General features: G+C 39.0%; 1 protein-coding gene across 1 annotated transcript; it reads left to right on the forward strand.

Annotated features, from left to right (window-relative positions):
• The first annotated feature begins 422 nt into the window (after positions 1–422).
• zgc:113279 (uncharacterized protein LOC553749 homolog) lies at positions 423–14105 on the forward strand. The gene is made up of 13 exons (XM_034701289.1): positions 423–511; positions 601–666; positions 748–899; positions 1938–2059; positions 2532–2556; positions 3231–3277; positions 3419–3566; positions 4617–4929; positions 5726–5831; positions 7009–7155; positions 10063–10123; positions 10700–10863; positions 12773–14105. The coding sequence occupies exons 3-13, from the start codon at positions 755–757 to the stop codon at positions 12803–12805; spliced, it is 1311 nt and encodes a 436-aa protein (XP_034557180.1). The 5' UTR covers positions 423–511; positions 601–666; positions 748–754; the 3' UTR covers positions 12806–14105.
• Positions 14106–15480: the final 1375 nt, after the last annotated feature.

Raw genomic sequence — 15480 nt, forward strand, 5'->3', positions numbered from 1 at the left:
CTTTTTTTGCAAAATTAATTTTGCATACTGTGAACAATAAACATTGTTTCTCCAGCTTCATGTCCTGAGCATTGTGTTTTCAGTTTAAATTAGGTTTTGTGCTTATAGTGTTGAGAAAAGCGTGGTGGATGCCAAGAAATGGGTTTTAACAATCGCAGTCAAAATATGTTGCCTAGTTTTGATCAGAACCTCAAATCATGCAAGGACATGAGAAATAGGACATCATTGTTTTTGAATGATCTTGCATAAACCAACTAAAGCAACTTTAAGTGCCAATTAAAATAGTGTTACATTCAGTGCGTCCTTTTACTGATATTTAAGGAATGACAACTTGTTTAGCAGGCATGCATCTCTCCCAGGGTTATCTAACCTTTCTGTTGGAGTTGAGTTTCTGAACATAATTCAATGACAAAGGAACATAAAGGAAGTCAACATCTCTGAATAGTTCAGCATTCTATCACACAGTAATTCTCCTGCGTGGGCGTTCTCTGATCATCCCCTTCAGCTAAAGGTGTGGTATTCTCATCTCAGGTACAGTCAGTGTCACATTTCTTAAATATCGTGTACAGACTGAAGTGTCAGTGATACCTGGACTCACAGACAGGTGCGCAGACTCAGCTCTGAAGGGAAGCAGCAGAAGCCAACTCACACAGCCAGAGGACTCAGGTCTGTGTTATTCATGTTTTCACTCTTCATATCGGAAGACTGAATTTATATTTGCTCACTTTAACTTTTCCTTGGACACAGAGAGAAAATGAGAGGACGGTTCAAGCGTAGAGAGAGAGAGGATGAAGCTGCTGGGCTCTCTCCTCTCCCAGGCCAAACCACGGCGGGCTTCACCGAGATACACTCACCTGTTCCGGGTTCAACTTGCCAGGATTTGGGCGGTGGTAAAAAAGGTAACGACTTTACCAGCTCAAGTGTTTGTGTGTTTTGAGCTTTTAAAATGAATTGAAATGTTATTTTCAGACTATAAAAACGTTGTTAGACGAAGATGATTTTTTTGTGACACTTTTTATTCAGAATATGTCAGACTTATAATATTAAACATATCCTAAATAACGTTGACAGCTGTTATGAATGCATTTGAATTGGTTTAAACGAGGATACGTTTGGCACTTGAACGCCTCAAAGCATAACTTAAAGGAACAGTGAGTGAAAGTTTGCTACCAAGTTTCATCAAATCTCTCTTTAAAATGTACAAAAATGAGGTTGTTTTGATTAACAAAGTGTTATTATTAATAAATTGTACTCTTAAATGGATTAAAATGCACTAAAAAAACCTACTGTACCTACAAATTCTTGGGTAGCCTATATTGTTTTACTTTATTGAGTTATCATGATTGTAAAGTTAAGAGGACTCCCAACCCCATGAGATAAGGGCTGATTTTAAAGAAAAGATCAAGTTTGTTTGTTTATGACTAACGCCAGCTAAAGTACAGCCTTCATAAGATCAAGATTCACCAATACTAGCAGTCTAAGTCTCAAATAAAGTCATTTACAGGGAAATTATTTTACTTGGTCTATTTTAATATTGGTTTTTTTGTAAATAACATGTTGGTTTCAACTGTTTTAGGATTGTTTTGCAGCAGGTAAACAGGTTTAACCATTTTTCCTGCAATGTAGTGTCTGAATAATCAATAAGCACATTATGTTTTGGACTTGTTAGAGTAGATTGCTTGAGCCTGCAGCCATTAGACTGGCTGTAACAGCTGCATTATAATCCCTGCTGAAATTGCATCAAGCAGCTTCATCAAAAGGGTTGTTATTAGAATAACACAGCAGAGAGGACCCTGTAAAATATGCTTTTTTGAACAAGAATAAGCAGTTACATTGCTCTTTTCATTGTCAATTATTGGAGTTATTTTACCTTGCTGGAACATGGGAGTTGCTTGTCTACTGCTGCCTTGTTTCATAATTTTTTTTTTCTTCACCAGGTGCAAGATGTTCCCCCTATGATAGTGAAAAAGTCTATCTGGGAGTCCGCGTCAAATTGCCAGTAAGGGATCTTCTGAGGAACATCCGATTGGCTCAAGGCCGGGATCCTGAAGATATTCAGGTAAAGTTATTTGGCTGTACACACTCAACTAAAGCAACTAAATACAAGGTTTGCTCATCATTGGAAATCCACCGAACTTAGCTTGATGGTGGATCGAACTGAGGAGACACTTCTTAGGTTCACATAGGACTAGAATAGTAGATTTTGAAGACTTCAATTGAACTAAGATTGAGTAAAAAATGTGCCCTCAAAAATTGAATAACAATGGTTTCAAAATTAGAAGTTTGACGTACAGCTGGATAATGAAATCTTAGGTTTTACTCTTGGATATGTTGTGTGCAGGACAAACTGCTCTGCAGAAAGAAAGGGTCCCAGATTAGATGTTCAGGTGCAAACAAGAGTCTCAATTAACCAACCCTTAAAATAGTTTATTTTTGTCCTTGATACATAAAATATTCAGTTATAAATTCTATTATGTTTGTCTAATGAAGAGGAGTCACACTGATGCATCTTGTTTTTTGTGTCTTTACAGGAGATGTACAGAGAAACAGTCATAGGTCAGTATGACAGATATGTGTTGGTCGTTTTGCTGTGATGTAGATTTTTGTTCCTTCTTTTAAAGTTAATGAGCTTTATTTTAATGAGGGCTGTATCCCTTAGTATTACATATGAGATGGATTAACCTTCCTCTAGAACAATAGATTACATATAGTAAAGATACTGAATAAGCAGGTTCAGTTTGTTTCTCCTGAGCCTTTTACAGACAGACGTATGTCAGGAGGGGCTTCATCCTTAGCTTGTTTGTGGGTGTAAGTTTTTTCCTTTTCAAAACAGGGGAAAAAAACTGGGGATTTTATAACCAGTAAAAACACTGAATAGATCAGTTTCATGTTGGTAATCAGTGTTTCTTGATTTTCTGATAATATAAGTTCACTAGCTAAACATGATTCTTAATTCAGTGATATTCGATTTTCCAGTGTGCACTAATGGAAAACTGATCAACATCTAGGTAACACAAGGTCAATAGTTAAAGCCAATTCAGTCAGACTGGCACGATCAGTGGTCAGGTGCAGCCCTAACTACAGATACGCACAGAGGAAGTGTGGCTAAAGAATCCCCAGGAAGGAACAAAATCCTGCAGCACACCAGTTTGGCTTAAGCCTGATACCTCAGTGAGAACAAACATGCAGTGAAGTTGTCTCAAACTTAAACTTGACTTTGTCTACCACAGGAGAAAAGAAACGAGTCAAAACTCGCACAGGACGACGAACTGCCAAGGTGAGTTTCTCAAAACAGACCCCGGGTCCTTCCAGAAGGTTTCACAAGCTCCGTGCGGCTTTATGGAACTCTGTAAATCACATGACAGCTATGAGCAGCTTCTAAATAACTCTGCATACCTCTGCTGTCTTTGGCTTTCAGAGAAAACGCCCCACAAAGAGCCTGGAGGAGTTGGCAATTATCGTGGAGGTTCTGGAGGAGGATCTCAGGACTGGAAACACCTACAGCTCCTCTCCTTGGTCTATACCCTCCCCAAGCTCTGCTGTGTCTCTTGAGGGGTCTCCAACCGGTAAGTCACCTGATCACATGTTCGTTTGAAGAGTTAAAAACACATTTCTACAAAGATTTATACCACAGGGCTGTAACGTGATTGTACAGCTGCTCAGCCTTTCACAGCCCTTTGTGGCATTTCACAGAGTTCAGATGATTAGTGGCTTAAAGCAGGAGTTCCCAAACTTTTCAGCCTGCGACCCCCAAAATACAGGTGCCAGAGACTCACGACCCCCACTGTCCCTCAAAGTGATTTAATGTGGCTTCATTTAGCTGGTCTGCAAAAAATTAGCCTACTGCTACTGATGCTTTTGATAATTAACTGTTCACTAACCCTAAACTTAGAAGTCATCTGGAAACAAAGAAAGGCAGAAAACTCATTACACTTTCTATTTTCAAGGTTCCCTTCTCCCTACACTCCTGCATTCGTATCTGTAACACAGACCTGGAGGCACAAAAGAGGCGCAACAGTCCCTTCTTGAACTGGCTGTTTAAAAGGGACTATAGATAGTTGTAGAAAATACTCTTGTTAAAATAGAAGAACTGATTCGACCTCTGTCAGGATATAAAAGCGAAGAAGTAAAGGCACAGAAATTGAATGCGCTCTGACGATTTCCACGGGCTGTTTCTGTGCAAAGGTCACTGAAAGTGAAGGCTTATATGGGACTTTGGGAGACTTTAAATTAAAAACATTGTGCTGAAATATAAGTTCAGTCCATCACAGACATCACATTTACTAAAATCCATCCCCTGGTGGTTGATTGTCTCTCTTGTTCCTGTCTTTTTATGCTTCACAAGATGTTTGTTGTGTTTGGTGTACTTGATGCGTTCAGGTGAATCAGCCAGGGACTCGTCTTATCTAAACTCTTGTTCCATCGATTTAGTTTGAAATGGATGGAACGGTACTCAGTGATGCTAAAAATGACTCATTTCAAAGTTAAAATTAGGAGATAACAGTAATAAGTTGTCATAAATATAAAATACTTAGTAATGAAGATAAATCTTCACCTTAACCTGAACTAAAAACCTCAATAAGTCCAGTAATAACGTGTCGTATTTTCCTTCTAAGGTGCAGGATACAACAGTGACGAGTCCGATGAAATGATCCCCAGCCCTCAGTCCTGCATGAGCTACTCCCCCTGCTCGGCAGAATACCAGCAGGCCCTGTCCCCTCCTGCCTTCATGTACACCAGCCCCCAGCCCCTCAGCGCAGGTCACATGGGACGAGACGGAGGGAGTGGGGAAGGCTGGTTTGATGCCCTGAACCAGGACTGGAACCTGGACAGCTCGGCTTTCTTCTTCACACAGCTGCAGAAAGAGGAGAGTCAGCTGAGACACATCACTGACTCTGTGCTGCTGTCCACCGATGAGCAGGGCAGGACGTAAGTCTGGTGCAATATGAAGTTTGTGTGTGTCAGTATTGTACAGAACTACCCTCCATTACCCCATTGAAGGGAAGATCATTGATTTACTCCTGAACGTGTTTATCCAGAGGGAGCAGGGAGCGTACAGACATCTGGAGCATCACAAAATGTTGTACTGTGCCTTTAAATGTACAGGAATCCATTGTGTCTGCCAGTTGAATAACTCTGACCTTCAAATGAAGCCAGTCTACCAGTCTGCACATGTAGCATCATGCACGTTATGATGGACAGCTGTCTTAACTCAAGTGTTTAAAACGTATGCTGCCGATCGTAGATGTTTCTTTTTATGTCCACATATATTGTCATCTTTATTGTCAAAACCGAAACGCCTACATTACCCACAATGCAACATGATGGCCCACACTTCCATTAAATGTTCTTCTGCATTCACCGTTTGCAGGATTAATGGGACTGATGGAAGTCAGTGAACTGAAACCTGTTGGTCTGGTTCATTTTCTGGCTCCTTGTGTATGAAGTAAAGACAGTAACACTGTCATGATTTACAGACATCTTTGAACAGAACACAGATGATTCTTAATAATTATCAACACCTGTTTCTTTTTTTCCTGTCTTGTATTGACGAGCCTGCAGGCTTCTTACATTAAAGTCCTACTTTCCCAACGCGGTTTATTAAAGACCTGTACTATCTACACTTACACTACCACAGGTTCAGACCTGTTGCAGATTGTGAGTAAACACCTTCACTTTGAAGAAGGGAGCTGTCTGAAAACATGGACTGTGCTTGTTTCCTCAGAGCGCTCCATAAAGTGGCGTGTGTCGGGAAGAGGGCGCTGGGATACGCCATCGCCAAGAGGATGGCTGCACTGAACAGGCTGGACCTCAAAGACTCTGAGGGGATGGTAATAATTCTAACTTGTAGTTAACATATAAACGTTTTATTTCTGAGTATATATTCTGTTATTATGACTCCCGAGTTTACAGTGAATGTTCTTTTGAAATCTGGGTATATTCTACTTGAAGGATTATTTCTAAGATTTCAGATTAAATAGATAGATAAGTACTTTATTAATCCCAGGGGGGAATTGGATTGTAATAGCAGCTTCAGATACACAACTTACACTTTCGCGCTTTTCATACATGTACATAAAAACGACTTAAAAATAGAATAAATTAAAAAAAAAAGAAAAAATATATATAAAAATAAAAATACCCCCCCCCCATCCTAATCCCAACCAGCCAACCCCAGCCCCGACCCCAAAACCCACCCCACAATCAAAGGTTAAGAACACAATATATGCAACAATAATAATAATAATAATAACAATGAAAATAAAATAAATAAATAAATGAAAAACAAGATAGTACAAAACTAAAATATTAAACCATTAAAGAAAATAAGATGATATACTTGATAACTAAAAATAAAATAAAATAAAAAGTCACAAAAAATTTAACTAGATAATAAATTAATAGGTAAAGAAATAAAGTAAGGTGAAACAAAACTGTTATAAGAATAAAACTCAGGTCTTGAGTTTGCTTTTAAAACTTAAAACTAAAACAACAACAGAGCATCTTGGTGCAGGTCATTACTTATCAAGTACTGTTTATTAGTTAGGAAGCATATGCAGTGAATAAGGAACAAACTATATATTTTTTTATGCAATATATAAATGCATGGAAATAAGTTGTACATATTTAGATCTATAAACACACATACAGCAGATATTAAAAGAATATTATATTACTCTTTATTCTAACCTAATAAAGAAGATGACTCTCTGCAGTGCAGGATATATATTGATAATATTTAATCCTTAATCATGAAGTTAAAGATTATTTTCTCACTGAGCCTTGGTTCCTTTTTAAAGGGGGTCTTCACATAAAATGTTGATGCTAAAGATTCATACCAGACAGTTCTTGCAGGTTCATCTGAACTACTGACCAGATGATTTCAGCTCTTAGATGTGATTTTGAGCAGGAAACATCCTGCAGAGTGTTCAAAGTCATGTTTTGTGTTCACATTGTGTCAGCCCTGGCCGACCCTATTGATTAATGTTAATGTGCCTCTGTTCGCAGACTGCTCTCCTCCACGCGGCACAGCACAACCATCACCTGATGGTCGCAGATCTGATCCGATTAGGGGCCAACGTGAACGAGACGAACAACTCAGGAAAGTCGTGCCTCCACCTCAGTGCTGAGAAAGGCTACGTCAGAGTCCTGGAGGTCAGAGTCTTTCTCTCTTCTCAAATGTTTGTCATTACGTGATATTGTAGTTTGTGAAATACATACTGCTAAAAAAGAAAAGAAAGAAGGTGCAACATAGAAGCGAGGTGTGGAAAGGTTGATTTATAGGTTCAAACATTTCCATAAGACAAATAAAGTTAGAACACATGATTCTGGGAGAACCAGTTCACCGTTCTGTTTTCACCTCCTCACATCTCCTCGTCTGCAGCTCAAATATCAGAAACATGACACCGTATGTCACAAATGATCAGCTGCGACAAATTCAGTTTCCTCTGATCCTGTAGGTTATTTGGGTGCATGTTTATTGTCCCTCATGTCAGCGAGGTCCTTATCTTTATTGGAGTTATTAGATGAATCTTGAACCACCCAGATTAAATGCTCTGACAAAAACCAACACAGCCGGTTTGTCAATATAATAAATACTCCGAGTGTCATCTCGTGTCAATCTGTGGTTACCCAGTGTGTGCTGAACACGAAGCTCTCCCCTGGCGTCATGTGTCTGACCCTGTTTGATGATTTCGTCTGCCTGAAGAATGACTCATGCAGAAACAACACAAACAAAGAGGATCATTAAGGAACATTATGTACTTTTACTGGAGATGTGATGCTCCAGTTTATAGAGATCATTTCGTACTGTAGTTGTGCAGAAACAGAGCAGCTGCTTCAAGTTTTCACAGGTTGGGCTGAACAGCGACTTGTGCAACCTGTTATTGCGCTCTCAAGCTCTCTGTCTTCGTTTTTATTGCGTCTCTCAGATACATGCAGCAGATGTTTGATGAGTGAAATGTTTTTCTGCAGTTTGTGAAGAAACCATCTAAGGTCAAAGCACACGCAGACTGTGTTTTCCTCAAAACACAGAAGCAGTGAGGGCACAGCGGGGTGTCTTCCTGTATCCGTGTTTTTGTGACTCTCCATGTGTCACAGCAGAGTAGAGGCGCAGTACGGGGGGCGTTAAAGGGCAATCAAGCAGTGCACTTTAATTTTGGTGTCACCATCTGCCTTTGAACTTTTTATAGAACATGTATTCAGAAACCTGCTTCACTTTGTGCAATTAGCTGTGTTTGCATTCATTTGGATTTGGCTTCCTTTTGTCGAACAGACAACAAGAGACGAGAGAAAACTGTGGAAAGAGAGAGTTAGGATGATATAGAGAGAAGGAGCCAAGGAATCAAATCCTAGGAACCACTGGTTCACAAAGATGCACTGATCGTCCAATAAAGTTTTAGTGAAATTAAATTGCAAGCCAACAAGTATTTAACTAAACAAAGAAGAATCCTGATTACAAGGATGGCTGAATGTGCGAAGACGTCTTAAGTTTGTCAGAAAGATTAGGAACCAAATTAAATTTAGGTTGCAAAATAATTCCTTGCATGGGGGAAAAATACATCAGCGTTGTGCGTCCAATTGAACCAAAATGCTGTACTTTTGATGGTCATTGTGTGGAAATAACTCGCCTCCAAAGCAGTCAAAGCAGACGCAGTAATCATGCCAAAACGTTGTAGCAAGTTTTGTTAGTTAAAATACAAATTCAGTGTTCAAATCTTAAATCAGTGTTAAATCAGCAGAATAAAAGCTAGTTAGCTGAAAATATTGACGGTCGGATTAATAAAGACTTGAATCACTAAGGAGTCTCGATCGTGGTATCAGTATCAATAAGAATGTATGTTCCCCATTCCTATCCATGTGCAACCCTCACTAAAATACAATTCTGGGTAATCAACGGTAGAGAAAAATGTCCAGCTCTGTTTTAAACTAAAGTTTGATTAAAGCTTCACCAGTAGACTCATCTCGCTGCACAGTCAGAAAACCCCTCCGTCTGTCTCTGATCTGAGGGCAGCAGGTTTGTGTGCTTTAAATTCCTTCCATTACAAAAGCATTATTCAAGACGCCAAATGAAGCGGGCGTAACCCAATTAACATATTGTGCAACTACGCAGTTTAGTGCATGTAAGTGTACGCGGCGTTCTCGTACTTGCTTTTCAAATCAAAGTGAATGGCTGAGGGCGTTTGGAACTTGCTAAGACTCAGTTGGCACACTTCACAAGGAGAAGTCTCAGGGAAGTGGACTACAGTCTCTCTGGTTGTTGATCTTCTCGACCAAAAGCATCTGAAAAATTACACCCATGTTACTTTAAAGTGTGTCCATGAATAAGGCAGCATATTTCTTCTGGTTCTGATGGACTGCTTTCTGCACCTCAGCATATCTAAAACAAGCCTTTTGAGCTGTGTGTCCTTCACATAGTTTATAAATAATGGGTGTGTCCACTGTGACGTTGCCCACTCATTAGTAGATGGTCCTCTTGAAGCCTAGCGGTTTGGGCGTTGTCGTGGTGGTTTTCTGGAACCAGAAGCGACTAGTTATGGACAAGGGTTTGGCAAACGTCTTGACATCAGAGCTCTACAGTTGACGTGACGGCTGATACGCGTTGGCAGGCCGATATTTGTAAACCAACCTGTTTCCCACTCAACGAGACTCTGAGGTTGACGAGTCAGATAAAGTGAATGCAGACATCAGTGATAACTTAAAAGTAATATAATGCAGGATTATTACTGACTAAGATATTTTACAGAGTAGTTTAAAGGCTGCAATGAACTTTGAACTTCATTTTTGGGTGTTTGCATGAAGGCACCAAAAGAAACACTGGCTAAAGGCTGAATTAAGGGACTGAATTAGACAAAGGGACACCTGTTCTCCAAAGCGACCTCCTCTCTAATGATGCTGAACTTTAACGCAGAGATATTTCAGCTAGGGACGTATTAGCCTCACATTTGGGTGCCAGTTGGTTCTTCATTAACAAACTGACACCAGGATCTGATGTTGGTTTTGTTATCCGGCTGCATACACTGTGTGTTTGTGGACTTTAACTTGTTTGTTTTGTTTCTAAAGGTCCTCAAAAACACGATGATGGATGGCGTGTACGTTGACGTTGAAGCTGCTGATAACTCTGGTGAGTACTGTGATGTGTTCAGATCTCAGAGGCTTTTGAACAATGATGATCAACAGGATTTGTGTACATTTTTTAATCTAATAATCTAATAGAGTTGAAAAAAGCCAAACTGTCAAAGTGACTTAATAAAATGAGCTCTGCAAATAATTTAAAACCAGCTGTTATAGCTAAATATCATGGGTTGTTACAAAGTCAGAAGCCATGCTTGCAAAAAAACCTCAAACCAAACACGGACCTGGAAGAGTCTCCTTTGGATCTCAGATTAGTTTGAGGTATGCACAGAAGGAGATTAGGATTTTATCTGCATAAAAATGTAAAAGCAATGTCAGAGAAAACAATCTGCAGTTATCTTATATTAATAAAAATGAAGCTATGCAAAAATAAATATATATAAAATATAATATATTTATTTAAATAGCAATAAAAAAATCTCCAAAAGCTGCAACACAGTTTGATGTCCAATGTAGTTGCTTTCACTTCCATCACCAGTTACCATCTGAAAGTAAGGTCAAGCTGTCATTAAGTGTCAAAATCAAACACGATGTTAAGTAATCCAACTGTCTGCGTGTGTCTCAGGTATGAGTGTCCTGCAGTGTGCCTCGGTGGCTCTGAAAGCGACAGTGCGAGACCTGGAGACCAGCACATCTCCAAACTACACCAGGCTGCACAGGCTGCACCAGGAGCAGATGATGGAGACCCTGGAGTGTCTGCTGCAGATGGGCAGCTACCTTCATACCATGGTAGGACACAACTCAATGGTTGAAATATCTTTAGATTTTAATCCTCCTTATGATTACAGTGTTGGATGCCTTCATTTGGAGCTGCAGCAGTTACTAGAGCACAAAGTAACATCTCCAAATGTAAAACCATGTAAAACTTTTGTAAAACCACCAGTCCAAAACTTGTACATTTTCTCATTAAACAGAAGAAAATACTCAAATTGAAGCTCGTATCAACAAATGTTTGACATCTTTGCTTTAAAAATCACCAAAATGATGACTGACCTTTTATCATCTTTCCGTCCATAAACAGATGAATCAGTTAATTGTCCATGTCTAATAGTAATCATATTGAAAGAGAAGCAGCCATATCAAGGGAAAGCTGCTTGTTTTTCAAAGCATGTTGTGCAGCTTTAACACTCTCTGTGACATTTAAACAGAGCTAATAATGTCAGGTCGCGTGTTTGCACATTAACTCGTTGGCTTCGTTCCACATCCTAAAGATCCTGAACAAATAATGAGTCAATGTCAACTAAGATCTCAGCAAACAACCTGTACCTGGTGTGTGTTTGCGAACCTGTACATCTGAAGCCTCTGTTCCCTGAGCCATGTTGTATAATAGATAACGCTGCTGTAAGGTATGCTGGTATGCTTTTGAAGTGTCACGCAGAACAGTGGTGCCGTCACTTCTGCATGATGAAGGTGAGCGGACTCAAAGGTTTAGAGCTTATAGCCGTTTAGAGTGTCAGTCAGCTTTGTTTTTGACTTGACTGGTCTATTTTTAGATGTTCTGGTTGTCAACACAAGTACTTCAACAGAGAGCCTTTAAGGGTTTGAATGTCTCTCCCAGAAGGACTCTTTAACTCCATGTCTAAAAAGCCATCGTGGCTGCTTGTGCAACAGACGGCATATGTTCTTGTTTCCAGCTGGAGAAAGGGATTGAACCTGTAATAGCTCTCCACTCTGCAGGACAAAAGACTTGATGTACAAACCTGAAAGTCTTTAAATATCTCATCTGATCACTTCACGTCAACTAAGTTTATGAAATCAGAAGACGTCAGATCACGTCTGCTTCTTACATGATCAGTGAGATGCAGATGTGTTTTTTTAGGTATGATTTGAAGCTGCTTCTGGGGTTGACATCGTGGTGACCGCATGATAAAAATGAATGACACACTATATGTCAGGCTAATATACACATACTTTAGATTAATTATATTTGCTCAAATAAAAGGTGAAATGCAAACATGTTGACATGTGCATGACACGGGGGTGAAGTACACCATAGGATTACCTTAATGGTACATTGAAATCTAACAGATGTTTGCTTTTATGTTAAATCCTGCACTGATTGATGACTTCACATCTGTTTATGATCCAGCAATAGTTTTAAGATAAGACATACTTTATTAGTCCCTCATTGGGGGAAATTCTTTTGTTACAGCAGCTTACAACACGGGACAGGGGAATACAATCATGTACTAACATAGTTAAAAATATAATAACAATAATAATAGCAATGATTAAGGTAAAATAGAATACAATATAATACAATAGAATAAAATAGAATAAAATAAAATAAAATAAAATAGAATAAAATAAAATAGAATAAAATATGGCGACTAAAATAAAATATGGCAAAAACATGGTGTTCTTAGTGATATTGAGACTGCATTAAAACCTAGGACACTCAAAATGTTAAGGACTCATCCATGACTCGGGTGCATATACAAATTTTATGACCAATAAGATGCTTTCTTGAGTTATTATGTCCTTACAAGCAGCAACAAATCCTCAGAGTTTGTTTTTAGCTACTATGATGAGAAGTAGACATATTTTATACAATAGAAGTTAAAATAGAGACACAGTTGCAGAAACACTCCTCATGCAGACCTTCAATGTCTAACTCTGTGTTCTTTCTCTTTCTCAGGGGAGTCAGAGTCTGCAGCCCAGGTTCGCCTGACCCACGTGGTACATCGGCCCGGCAGGGCTTTTCGGAAACCGACAGTAATGTTCTGTGTTGATTCCGGCCTGATCTTGTCACAAAGAGAGACCATAGTTAGAGTTTCTGCTCTTTGTAAGCACGAGTTCAGGCCTGTTATGTAAAGCATCTGAGGTTCTGTGTGTGGTGAAAATGCCTGACTTGCAATCAGGTGTTTTCTTGAAGCCTGCACAGAAGCATCAGGTGCCCATTAGGTGGTTTCTGTGAAACTTCCATTGTTTGTTACATTACAGTAACAAGTTGTCCTCAGTCAGTGTGTCTGTTGAGATCCAGATGTTAAGCCTAACGTGTGTAACTGTATAGAAACTTTTTGGCTCTTTGTGCCGATTTTAAGGGTCCAGTTTGTTTTTAAAAGCAGGAACCCAAATACAGACTGTCTAGTGGGACTTTTCCCAGGTTTAGTTGACATAAAGTCACCAGTGCTACAGTTTGTAGTTCACTGACTGGTGATTGGCATGTGAATCTGGCACTTTGATAAATGTTGTTACATCACTTTTGAATAAAGATCCTTTTCTTGTAAGAAAAGGACATTTCCCTCCTAACTGTAGATTTTGACTCCCAGGATTGACACGTTGGATCTCTGTAAAGACTTTAGTACTAGAGGACATTAAACCGTTTAGTAAGCATTGTGTGGTGATGGGGAGTAAAGCTACGTTTTTAGCATTGTGCATATTAAAAATGTTAAGACTCATCTACAAATGTTAACTTTATCCTAAACTTTTTGTGTTCTGTGAAGCATGAGGCATTTTAACATGTGTTGAGCCTTGCCAGTTGCAGGAATCAGGAAGTTTATAGATGAACCTTTGGCAAAGAGATGGCTGACACTTTTCTCTTTGCTTGTAATAAAATGAAAAATGTAACTATTGCACAAATAATGGACTTTATTTTACTCTGTAATATGATGAGATTTTGAACTATAAAATGACTTGTTCATCCTTTGTATACGCTCAAAATAACTTTTACATTCATACCTGTATTACTCCTGATCCTCATATATCCTGGTGTCAATCGTATGTCAATGTCAAGTGTTTTGCTTTTTGCAAACATAAAAACACACTTTTTAACTTTGTTTTCACAAGTTTATGTCAGTGTGATAAAATGTTGTCTGTCAAGCAGATTATTACTAATCCAAGTATTTGTAATGTATCATAATAATCACTGGTGGAGGGTGTTGGTTTGTCAATATCCCATTTTAAAGCATCTGTAACTATTTGTTCATTTGACTCTTCATGAGATCAATAAAATTCTGGATTTTAGCAAACATTGTCCTCCAAGTGTTTTTATCAGTGAAGCTTTTAGATCATCACAACTAGAATACCTTTCAGATGTTTATTATAGCCATAATTTCTAAAGCCTTTAAGCAGGTACATTTAGGCTACGTCCACATAAAAACATATATTTCTATAACTTTTTTTTCTCTGACTTCAAAATAATCCAACGAGAGGAGTTTTTGAATTTCCCCTTCTCTTATGTCTCAGCAGGATGTAGAAAAACTGGTCCACGCATTTATCTTTAGCAGACTAGACTACTGTAACGGGGTCTTTATAGGACTCTCTAAAAAGTCCATCAGACGACTGCAGCTCATACAGAATGCTGCTGCTCGAGTCCTAACAAGGACCAAAAAAGTAGACCACATCACTCCAGTTCTTAGATCTCTACACTGGCTTCCTGTCTGTCAGAGAATAGACTTTAAAATCCTGCTGATGGTTTATAAAGCACTGAATGGTTTAGGCCCAAAATACATTGCTGATCTGCTGCTACTTTATGAACCACCTCGTCCCTCTGAGGTCATCAGGTACTGGTCTGCTTTCAGTCCCTAGAGTCAGAACGAAACATGGTGAAGCAGTGTTTAGTCATTATGCACCACATATCTGGAACACACTCCCTGAAAGCTGTAGGTCTGCTCCAACTCTCACCTCTTTTAAATCAAAGACTAAGACCTTTTTATTTGACACTGCCTTCCTATCTTAGCTCATTTTAACTCACTTTAAATGCTAATTTCATTTCATTCTTAAAGCTGCTGTTGGTAGTCGTGAGATAAACATCAGTGAGAGATTTGGAATGTTAACACTACCCCTCCCCTCTCTGCTTCCGTAACTCGCCCACAAAAGAGCGTTGTGCGCGTTCTATGAGGAAGTAGTGGCTTTCCAGCTAATCAGGGCGACATAGTGGGGCTGCCACTCGACCAATCAGGACAGAGGATTGGAGATTAGCTATGACTGGTCCGTCATAATGAGAACGAGGGGATAATAACTTTGCTTTACACATGGGCATTGAAAAACACAGAGATTTCGCAATAGTCTCAAATTACTTACCGATGAGTAACGATGGGTATTATGACCTTTTCTCCAGACCCAGCAGAAAAAAAGGAACATTTTTAACACCATTCCTACCAAGAGCAGCTGTAATATATTTGTAATGTTCCTTTTCTTTTCTATTTTTTTTTATATTTGGCATTTTATTGTACTCTTTTATGCTTGTCTTAATGTTTTCAATGCTTTTAATATTTTAATGTAAAGCACATTGAGTTGCCGTCGTGTATGAAATGTGCTATACAAATAAAGCTGCCTTGCTTTGAACCATAGACTGTATAAAATATGGACGTAGTATCCGTGACGTCACCCATCTGTTCCTGA

The sequence above is a fragment of the Notolabrus celidotus genome, chromosome 14 (assembly GCF_009762535.1).
Source record: "Notolabrus celidotus isolate fNotCel1 chromosome 14, fNotCel1.pri, whole genome shotgun sequence".
NCBI classification, from domain to species: Eukaryota; Metazoa; Chordata; class Actinopteri; order Labriformes; family Labridae; genus Notolabrus; species Notolabrus celidotus.